At 36.6% G+C, this 11,817-nt stretch overlaps 1 protein-coding gene across 1 annotated transcript in view; it reads left to right on the top strand.

Annotated features, from left to right (window-relative positions):
- Positions 1-11,234, top strand: part of LOC105445618 (salivary glue protein Sgs-3-like) — a 28,303-nt gene extending 17,069 nt beyond the window's left edge. Inside the window, exons 4-10 of the mRNA XM_030984995.1 lie at positions 3,055-3,225; positions 3,688-3,762; positions 4,259-4,333; positions 4,498-4,572; positions 8,442-8,516; positions 10,860-11,093; positions 11,221-11,234. Coding sequence (XP_030840855.1) covers positions 3,055-3,225; positions 3,688-3,762; positions 4,259-4,333; positions 4,498-4,572; positions 8,442-8,516; positions 10,860-11,093; positions 11,221-11,234 — 719 coding nt within the window. The remainder of the gene's footprint in view (positions 1-3,054; positions 3,226-3,687; positions 3,763-4,258; positions 4,334-4,497; positions 4,573-8,441; positions 8,517-10,859; positions 11,094-11,220) is intronic.
- The last annotated feature ends 583 nt before the right edge of the window (positions 11,235-11,817 follow it).

The following is an 11,817-nucleotide window of genomic DNA, read 5'->3' on the forward strand; positions in this document are numbered from 1 at the left end:
AACAACATACTAAAATTTTAAGAAACATACCTAGGTATCGGGGGTCGAAGAATCCATCATACCACATACAATGTGTTATGGCCACCAAAATATCTGTAAATTCAACATGGCATCCAAAATGGCCACCATTCTCCTAAAGATGACCGGAAGTGAGTTAAAGTTGGCAGTAAAACTGTCATTTGCAAGATTAAATGTATGTTTAAGAGGTCAGGATACTCTAGTGTGCTTTAAATGATCATAAAAGGTGTAATTCCACTTGCTATAGCCTTATACTCAAAACAATTTCAAAGATGGCATCCGTTTTGTAATCCGAGATGGCCGACGAAAACTGAAATTAGCCATAAATCGTGACATATCCATATAAGAGATTGTTGTATCTATACCTAGGTTTCGGGGTCGACAAATCAATTTTGACTGTTTAAAATGTGTAACTCATGATGGCGTCCACAATTTATTGTAGCGAGTATCGTAACATAACCGGATTCAGTTTACTATTTACAAGACAGTTTTCAAGTGCAAAGTACATTTTAAGTGTAAAAATATTCATTGATGCACGAAAAAGTATGTTATAGCCTTTTATAGAGCAATGTATCCAAGACGGCTGTGCTGCCATTGTGCAATTCAAAGTTGTTGCCAACGCATTTTTATTTGCTATCCATTAGGTATCCCATCAATAAATATAATGTTAGTGTCTTTTCATTGGTTTCGGGATTTAAAACTCTATTAAAACAAGATCAAGTTGATATGTGTCAAGAATGATGGGCAGGAAAGCTGGAAAAATGTATAAGAACGGCTGACAAATTTAAATGATTGAAAATGAGTAACATTTTTATTTTACCAAATAATGAGGATAATTATATTTGTTAGGTGTAAGTGTATTTTAGCGTTAAAGGTGTACATTGTAGGTTTTGTTAAGATATTCAATACTGTTTTCAAATGCGCAGTCCATCTTAGAGGGCAGAATGGGGGGGGGGGGGAATGTAAATCACATTTCATCTAAGGCTAGAATGTCGACCTCAGTGACACATAATGTCTTGCATTCATGCCAGCAGCCAAATTGTAGAGCACAGTAGCAACCATATTTAAAAGATTACTGTCTCGCGTAAAACTATGTGATTCTTTTTGTATATCAATGAAAATCCATAACTCGAAAATACATTTTGTTTAATCTTCACAACTTCTTACTGTTCAAAAGAGAATCAAAATCTGGTTATGTAAATTATTTATTTGCTAAATTGGAAGTGCACCATCATGGATTTCCAGGTTTTCTGGTGGCCATACCACTCTTGAACGTCATTTTGAAAATAACCACTTTCCGGGGGTCCGATTTTCTTAGAGTTTGTGCCTGCTTTCAAGCACTACCGGAAACCGTTGAGAAACCTGTTGTTCATCCTAACACCGTTTTCCACATAATATCACCCATAGCAACCATCACATCCAGATGCCACTCTGACAAAATGACTTCTCCTACAAATTATCATTATTTACTTCACCCTTAAAAACTTCATATTAAAAAACATGCTAGTGTGCGGACCTTGGAAGGCTCCTGGGCTAGAATAAGGACTTTGAGATTTGCACGTCGACATAGTTGACTGCTACGTGATGACGTCATTTTAAGGCACCGCGCATGCGTCACGTCGTCTCCGTCGTCGACTATCAGAATCGAGAACGCGTCCACTTTGATTTTCCCGTCGTCCTAAATCTACAACGCCGTGCACTTGTTTTCACATAGTCATGACGTCATTTCAAGCCTCAAGATGAATGATAAAAAATTCAGAGATATAATTTTGTCTTTGAGTAACAACAGCTTTCACGAAACTGAGGTAGATCTAGGTAGATTAAAATTCTTTTGTCTTGAAATGTGAAAGTTTGTTTGGTATGTTATAGCACCCTTAGAAAGGTTTATAGCTAGTGGCAATGGCAGTGTGCATAAGCTTCGTCTCCGCACCGTGTACCGCCCAGCCGGCTGGTGACGTGACAGTACGCGCGGAATTTCCTTTGAAATTTGGCGCGCCGTTCATGACTTCATCATGCTGACTTCCTGTCGACGTATATCCTCGAGTAAAATCTAAAAGATCATATCTGTAGTCAACAGGGGCAGTTGACTACGCTGACACGCATGATCAGTGGACGTTCACGCCGTTCCCGTCCACTCAATCTAAAAGTCCCTAACGACTCCTCCTATACACCGCACCCACATTTCGCATCCCCTCTTTTCAAATTCAATTAAACACCTTCGACTCAACGCATGCCAGATAGCAATTAGTGTTCCCACGTATTGCCGTATAAACAACATTTGCCAGCTATACGATGTAACGCTGGCAAATACATGTTGCAATTGTTTTTGGTCAAACTCTATTCTGACCCCACTAAGTATTGTATCTCATATTTTGTTAGGTTTAAGTCTTTAATTTAGGTGATCGTGGTAGTAAAGAAAGGTAGGGAGGTAGAATCATGATTGTTTGGGAGATAGTTCCCTTACTAGGGAGCCGGAACCTGTCAAAAACAAAACTACATGTAATGTCGTAATTCGATTGAAGATACGACAGGTAGTTAAATGTTTTTGACCGGTTCCTGATCCACTCTCTTTCTGCTTCCCCATGTTTGGCTAAACTGATGACATGTGTCCCCATCACTTCTTCGTTACCCCTCCCGGACCAGTGACATAAGACGAGGTTGAATAGGGGGTGGCGACACGGGGGAACTTACGTAACAAATGCAAAAATGTGGAGTGTGGAGGGGAGAAGAATGAGAGAGTGTGTGTGTGTGTGTGAGAGAGAGAGAGAGGGGAGAGAGAGGGAGAGAGAGGGGAGAGAGAGAGAGTAAGTGAGTGAGTGAGAGAAAGAGAGAAAGAGCAGAAGATGCGTATTCTAGTAGTCTGCGAACATAATTATTCAGGTTGAACTCCGTTGAACGAAAGTAATGAGATTACATTTTTGTATTTGATTCTTTGTTGTTTCCTTGCGATCTTGTTTTTTGTGTGTATACATGTCAACTTTACATTTTGTGTATTTAATGACTTATTGATTTTCTGTATATGTGTACTTGTTTCAGCTCACGCGCGGGGGTCTACAAACATGGCCGATGAAGTGTTGCATACGGCGGATAATCATTGCCAGCCGATTCTTGGCAATGGTAAATTGATGCCTACAGTGCCAGAATACATGCCCTCGTTTCCCGTCGCCTTGAAGGGAATTAAACGACATTTCGTTTGCAAGTTAGCTGGTGAGTTTTAGGTTTATAGTGATGATCGTAACAATTATGATATGTCAGTCCAACTTGTAGATTGATTATAACTCATTGAAGGGTAGGCATTGGAAAATTATGATTCTTGAACAATAATGATAACTATACAATTTAGAACCTATCAACTACTAACATGTATGCATGCGTTAGAAAATTGAGACCTTTCTGAGATCATAGAGGAGTCAATGTCGAAATATTTTCAGACTTAGAAATATGCAATAGTATATAAAGGATAGGTGTTAAGAATCATGATCTTTTCACACATGCCCTCTAAGGAAGTGGGTGATTTTAGTGCAAATGGAAATTGTCAAAGATTTTCCAAGGTATGCCGCATGGAAGGCCCATTAATATAATTATGTATGAGTACGTTTAAGCACCCCCCCCCCTTTCCTTCGTTCCTCGCTTACCACCATCTCCATCCCCATATCATATTGCTTTAAGAATCAACTACTACACAACACGCCACAACGAAGTACACAACGGAATCCGCCACGTCACATCCTACCACTACTACTCGTAAGAAAACTCCATTTACACCATCGCTCGTTTCCCTCTCTTCTCTCTCTCTCTGCCTCTTTTCCCTCTCTTCTCTCTCTCTCCCTCTCTCTCTCTCACCATGCTCACTTTTTCGGTTTACAATCTTCACATTTTTTTTTCAATTAACCCTCACTCTCTGTCTGTCTTTCTGTCTCATTCTCTCTCTCTGCCTCTTTTTTTCCTCTCTCGATTTGTATTTTATATGATTTCTCACTTCCCTTCTCTCTCTCCAATTTTCTCTCTCCGTCTATCCATGCTTCTCTCTTTCGCTTTCACGTTCACGTGTATACAATATATGCTACAACGTGAAGCAACTTCTTGTTCTCGGCAGCCGCTCAGGCGTCAAAAGCTAGGAATTGAATATCATGTGACGATTTGTCTAGTAAGATTTTTTAAATTTTGGTAAATATGAATTTAAATTTTGATTTACGCCCAGGGTTTATCATTAGACGTTTAAATCATATTTCTTTTTCAGAATCAACTACTACACAAGACGCCACAACGAGGTCTGCGACGGAATCCACCACCTCACATCCTACCACTACTACTCGTAAGAAAACTTCATTTACACTATGTCTCTCTCTTTCTCTCTGGGAATTAAATAGCATGTCATGATTTATCCAGTGAGATTGGTAAATTTGTTGTAAATATGGTTTTAAATTTATTTGCTCCCAGGGTGTTTCATCAGGTGCATATCTCATATTTCTTCTTCAGAATCAACTTCTACACAAGACACAACAGCGATGTCTTCGACGGAAGCCACCACCTCACACCCAACCACAACGACTCGTAAGAAAACTTCATTTACACCACCTCTCCCCCACCTCTCTCTCTCTCTCTTTCTCTCTCCGTCTCTCTCTCTCTCTCTCTCTCTCTCTCTAATCTCTCCCTCTCTCCCCCTCTCTCTCTCCCTCTCTCTCTCTCTCTCTCATCTCTCTCCCTCCCTCTCTCTCTCTCTCCTTCTCTCTTTCTCTCTCCTCTCTCCTCTCTCCTCTCTACTCTCCTTCTCTCCCTCCCTCTCTTGGCGCATTTATACTGCCAAATACCTCATTTCCTAAAATTGCGATGTTTCGCGCACACGTTTACACTTGTGCTGAAACATCACCGACTGAAAAGCTCAGTGACGTTTTTGCGTGTTTCAGATGGTAATGCGCATGCGCGGCACTCCGATGCATAAACTGTTATTATTCTTATTATATTCTTTATCTTTTTATTTCTGTCTTTCCAAATGTTATTCTTTGTTTCTTCCTTCTTTTACCTTCTTTTATGTTATTCTTTGTTTTTTTCTTTTTATCACCTTCTCTTATGTTATTCTTTGTTTTTAAAATTATATCACTTTCTCTTTCTGTCTTTCCTTAAGTTATTCTTTGTTTCTTCCTTCTATCACCTTCTGTTATGTTATTCTTTGTTTTTTATCATTCTATCACTTTCTCTAATGTTATTCTTTCTTTCTTCCTTCTTTTACTTTCTTTTATGTTATTCTTTGTTTTTAATTTTCTTTGTTTTTACTTTCTATCACCTTCTCTTACGTTATTCTTTGTTTTTATCCATTTTATCACTTTCTCTTTCTGTCTTTGCTTATGTTATTCTTTATTTCTTTCGTCTATCACTTATTCTTTTTGTCTTTACTTATGTTATTCTTTATTTCTTCCGTCTATCACTTTCTCTTTTTGTCTTTCCTTATGGTATTCTTTATTTCTTCCGTCTATCACTTTCTCTTTTTGTCTTTCCTTATGTTATTCTTTATTTCTTCCGTCTATCACGTTCTCTTTTTGTCTTTCCTTATGTTATAATTTGTCTCTTCCTTCTATCACTTTCTCTTATGCTATTCTTTGTTTTTACTTTCTATCACCTTCTCTTATGTTATTCTTTGTTTGTTTCCATTTTATCACCTTCTCTTATGTTATTCTTTGTTTGTATCCATTTTATCACTTTCTCTTTCTGTCTTTCCTTATGTTATTCTTATTTTCTTCCTTCTATCACTTTCTCTTTTTGTCTTTCCTTATTATTCTTTGTCTCTTCCTTCTATCACTTTCTTTTATATTATTCTTTATTTTTTAATCATTCTTTCACTTTCTCTATCCGTCTTTCCTTATGTTATTCTTTGTTTCTTCCTTCTATATCACTTTCTATCACTTTCTCTTTCTGATTTTCCTTATGTTATTCTTTGTTTCTTCCTTCTATATCACTTTCTATCACTTTCTCTTTCTGTCTTTCCTTGTGTTATTGCTTATGTTATTCTTTGTTTCTTTCTTCTATCACCTTCTCTTATGTTATTCTTTGTTTTTTTTATCATTCTATCACTTTCTCTATCCGTCTTTCTTTATGATATTCTTTGTTTCTTCCTTCTATATCACTTTCTATCACTTTCTCTTTCTGTCTTTCTTTATGTTATTGCTAATGTTATTCTTTGTTTTTACTTTCTATCACCTTCTCTTATGTTATTCTTTGTTTCTTTCTTCTATCACCTTCTCTTATGTTATTTTTTTTTTTTTTTTACCATTCTATCACTTTCTCTTTCTGTCTTTCCTTATGTTATTCTTTGTTTCTTCCTTCTATATCACTTTCTATCACTTTCTCTTTCTGTCTTTCCTTATGCTATTGCTTATGTTATTCTTTGTTTCTTTCTTCTATCACCTTCTCTTATGTTATTCTTTGTTTTTTTATCATTCTATCACTTTCTCTTTCTGTCTTTCCTTATGTTATTCTTTTTTTCTTCCTTCTATCACCTTCTCTTATGTTATTCTTTGTATTTATCGTTCTATCATTTTCTTCAAGGACGACATCTAGCCTCGCTCCTAAATTCACGTGACCTAGCTAACATCGCGATGTTACAACTGCGAGCGTTTATACTTGCCAAACACGCCAAAACATGCCAAAAGATCACACTTTGTTTTGGAATGTTTCGGGCTTGGCATTTCTGCCGGTAAAGCGTAGTTGCCCTTGGTAACATCGCGGTCAGGCTCCGGTTTGGCATTTTTTTTGGCGTGTTTAGAAGACAGTGTACACCCTCTCTCCCTCTTTCTTTCGTTCTCTCCAACCACGCTCACCCTTTTTTATGCCTCCGCTACAAAGTAGCCTGGGGCATTTTGTTTTCGTCTGTACGTCCCGTTCTCGTGATCGCGTTATCTCAAGAACGGATTGATGGGTTCCCGCCAAACTTGGGTCATGTATGTATCTTGCAAAGCCCACGAACTGATTAGATTTGGGGGTCACAAGGTCAAAGGTCACATGGCTCATTATATATGCAAATATAGCTCGTGATTACATTATCATTAGAACCGATTAACGGATTACCATCAAACTCAAGAAATGTATGTATCTTGCAGAGCCAATGAACTGATTAGATTTTGAGGTCATGAGGTTAAAGTTCAGAGGTCATGGGGCTCATTACGTATGCTAAATAAGCTTGTGATCGTGTTATCTCAAGATTGGATTGATGGATTCACGCCAAACCTGGGTCATTAATGTATTTTGCAGAGCCAATGAACTGATTAGATTTTTTGGGTCTCGAGATCAAAGGTCAAAGGTCACATGGTTCATTATATATGCAAATATAGCTCGTGATTACATTATCATTAGAACCGATTAACGGATTACCATCAAACTCAAGAAAGGTATGTATCTTGCAGAGCCATTAACTGATTAGATTTTGAGGTCATGAGGTTAAAGTTCAGAGGTCATGGGGCTCATTACGTATGCTAAATAAGCTTGTGATCGTGTTATCTCAAGATTGGATTGATAAATTCACGCCAAACCTGGGTCATTAATGTATTTTGCAGAGCCAATGAACTGATTAGATTTTTTGGGTCACGAGATCAAAGGTCAAAGGTCACATGGTTCATTATGTATGCTAAAATAGCTCGTGATTACATTATCTTTATAACCGATTGACGGATTAGCATCAAACTCAAGAATTGTATGTATCTTGCAGGGCCAATAAACTGATTAGATTTTGGGGTCATGAGGTTAAAATTCAAAGGTCATGGGGCTCATTACGTATGCAAAAATAGCTTGTGAACATATCAATAGAACCGACGGACGGATTACTATCAAACTCAAGACGTGTATGTATCTTGCAGAACCAACGAAATGATTAGATTTGAGGGTCATGAGGTAAAAGATCAAAGGGTCATACCTTATATATGCAAAATAGCCTGTAATCACGATATTCTGAGAACCTGTAAATGGATTACAATCAAACTTGAATTTGAAAAATTGCTTATGTTTTGGTTTGTAAACTCGCTCACTGGCGGAGGCATTATTTTTGACTTCGCGCATGCAGTCGAAGATCCATCTAGTTATTACCATTTTCTACATTTCTTCATTCACCCTCACTCTCTGTCTCTGTCTCTGTCTTTTATTTCTTTCTCGATTTCTATGTTATATGAATTCTCAATTCCCCTTTCTCTCTTCAAATTTCTTTCGTCGTCTCTCCATGCTTCTCTCTTTCGATTTCATGTTCACGTGGATACAATATGCTACAACGTGAAGCAACTTCTTGTTCTAGGCAACCGCTCAGGTGTCAAAAGCTAGGAATTGAATACCATGTGATGATTTTGTCCAGTAAACTTGTCAAATTTGTGTAAATATGAATTCAAATCCATTTCTACCCTCAGATTGTATAATCTGGTGTATATATCATATTTCTTCTTCAGAATCAACTACAACACAAGATACCACAACGATGTCTACGACGGAATCCACCACCTCACACCCTACCACAACTACTCGTAAGAAAACTTCAGTAAATAATTTGTTCTCTGCAACCGCTGAGGCGCTTAAAACAAGGGGTTAAATATAATCTGATGATTTGTCCTGTAACATTCGCATTAAATTGCGAGAGTTTTCTATTTTGCCGTTTCTTATTCAATTTTCCAAACCGGCTTAGTGGACTAATTAAAAAGAAGAAGAATGATTCTCATATGAGGTATGACTTGATAATCGTTGGTAGCTTGGTTATTATCAACACAAATCCCAAACATAGTTTCATAATATATATGCTAAGTATCCGAATTGCACAATCAATATTTAATTATCATGGTATTCATATTATCTTTACAGACCTAAAATATACTAAGCAAAATATGTATTTATGTAGGAAAACACCTCTGGTAAATATTTTCTTTTGCCAAAGAACTTGATCAGCTACCCACCATTATTCTCTCGTTTTCATTTCTCACAATTACTTATTGCTTCATCTTCTTTTAGTAGAGCCATTTATTGCCCACTATGTCAACGTAACGCTGTACTACTTGCTTTCTAGTCATATCCTCAAAGTACTTTGGGCACGAAATTTTCACGCTTAAAGGTACAATGTCCCATTTCCAGGCCCAAAAAATGAAAAGGTTAAATTCCAACGGCATTTAAAAGACGATACTAATTTAGAACTCTCCTCAAAATGAAAGGGCTTGAAAATGGCTTGTATTGGGAAAAGAACGACCATTAGTTGTCGAATCTCTCTCTCTCTCTCTCTCTCATTCTCTCTCAATCTATCTTTCATTCAGTTCAAACATTTATTTGATATATTTCTTCTTTCCTTACATTCATTTTTTTCTTTCGGCGCTTTCTTTCAAAGAGGCTGTCATCTTTTGTTATTTTAAACGGTTTGTAGCTGCTGCTGTTGCTTTTTTATATTCTTTATTGCTTTCTTTGTTTGGAGAATATTTTATTGTTTCTTTAAGAAAATTGATAGCATGTTAGTCTTTTCGACATATTCTACACAAACCCAACGACAGGTACAACTCTCCTGCTTTAGTTTGTTTTGGTAATGGCATGTTTCTGAACTATATACTTTCGGATTACACGTAGGCCTATGCGAAAAATCAGTCCACAGTTTACTGGCATAAACCTAATCAGAAAAGCAAATAGATAATGGAATATTCTTTACCCTATGTTTATTTTCTTTATAAAGATCCGTCAAATTACCATTTTAAAATAGGTATTTCTATATGGCCATCTTAATTAACAAAATTGGACAAGGAGAAAATATTTTGTCATCGATTTCGCCAGTCAGATTGTTCGATAATCATTACACTTTGTCGGTAAGTCACAGTCATAAAACTTAGCTCTATTTAATGTGAACGAAAACCATGCATAGAAGGAGAAAAGTGGCATTCTGTCGGTTCTGTGGATATCCACATTCTGGAATTATTCACCTCAAAACCTGCATAATACACATTCACAAAGTTCATGAACGTAAAAAATCAGTCTATTGTAGTACGCGTAGTATAGATAATCATTCGATCCCTCTGTGACTCAAAATAGTTTTATAATCGAGAAGTGGCATACTGCCTTTGATTTGTTAAGGTATTGTATATGAGCATTAACATTGATTTGATGTGACTTAAGGGTGAACCTGTAACTGATTATCTCTTTACCAGCTCTCAAGAAGGAAGAACGACAGATATTCATTTGTACATTTGTATTGTTATTTACAATTGAAGGAGCACAATGTTGCAATTTATATTCAGAGCATTATTCATTGAAATGCTGGTTATTGCCCATATATACATTATGAATAGTCATATGAGTAATCAAATTTAAATTCTCAGAATCGTAGTGATGTCAGTCTAAAGTGCGATTGTTTAGGCCTTTATTCTAACGAGAGGGCTCAAATGCACTTCATTTCCGATTGTTAGTATTCTTATCATTTGAACCTAAATCAGAAACATGATGTCTGTTTTAGATTTCCATATTTAATACAGTATAGTTTTTTTTTTCTTCGAAATCGTAACGCTGGATGATCGTGATATAAATTATATATAATTACTCAGAAAATAATCATTAAAAAGTCAAAAAAGATAACATTGAAGGAAAAATATCGTGTTGATGTATATAGACAGAAAAACTCTTCTAACATAGAACTAAGTCCTCGAGGGAGAACTGAGCCATTATGTTCCTGGTTCTGTAGAGAGCAATCTCAGTTAACGTATATTCTTTGTATAATTTCTTTGCCTATTTCTTAATCTGCATAATATGTTTTGATACGGATCTATTCGGTTCATCTATTGTAAGAGAACAATTATCAAAACGTTGTGGAATAAAATTACCTTCCTTTCGCCCATTTATTTTAGAATCGACTGCAAAGATCTTTGTGACAGATGAAGGCACCGAGTACAAGATCTTTGTTGCAGATCTACAAGATGACCTAGACTTCACTTCCATTCCATCCACTAAAGAACCGCGTTTTATTACCTATGACTCCGTGGAGAAGAAGATCTACTGGACTGACTTTGATGAACAACGAGTCTATCGTTCTGATGCGGATGGAGGAAACATGGAGGAGGTCACTTCTGGAAGTAGTGATCGTAAGATTTATTCACGTTTTCGTATAAACATGAATCTTGATATATGATCGTATGCACTCTATCAATATTTCTAAAATCAAATCACAATTGTGGTTTTGTGGCTAAGTCATTCTTATTGCATATATAGAGCCTTTACGCTGACAGATTTTCCGTATAGGAAATGTAAGGCTGCACAGCTTATGTAAATAAAAAGGAAGTATAAACACATGTTCATATACCATCAAGTTAGTTGACGATTGTTTACATCTTCACTGAGTGAAACTTAGAAAATAATATTATTCAAAGACCTCCTTGCCATTATGGGGTAAATGTTGTTCGCCTTATTCCTATTAATTCATTTCATCATTTCAGTTGTTAAGAGGTCCCGCCTCCCTTGTTCCGAGAAAGTTTTTTTTAAATTAAATTGCAGTACTACGAGAAATTGCTATTGCCGAGACATCTCGCACTCTCTACGTAGCGAATAGAAGTCAGAAGAAAATAACATCGGTATCGATTGCACAAGGAAGCTCGTTCCCTAAGAATGAAACGGACTTTACATCTGAGTTATCTGAAAAGCCATATTCCTTAGAAGTGGATGAAGAGAAAGGGTGAGTCTATCGTGGTGTATCCACGATATACCATGTCCATTTCTTTTCTTTATACCGGAAGAATAATGGAGTTCTTTCATTTCACTGATTTGATTGATTTGATGTATTTACCAACAGCAATGCTAATACATTTCATA

The sequence above is a fragment of the Strongylocentrotus purpuratus genome, unplaced genomic scaffold (assembly GCF_000002235.5).
Source record: "Strongylocentrotus purpuratus isolate Spur 01 unplaced genomic scaffold, Spur_5.0 spur5_scaffold_14, whole genome shotgun sequence".
Lineage (NCBI taxonomy): Eukaryota > Metazoa > Echinodermata > Echinoidea > Camarodonta > Strongylocentrotidae > Strongylocentrotus > Strongylocentrotus purpuratus.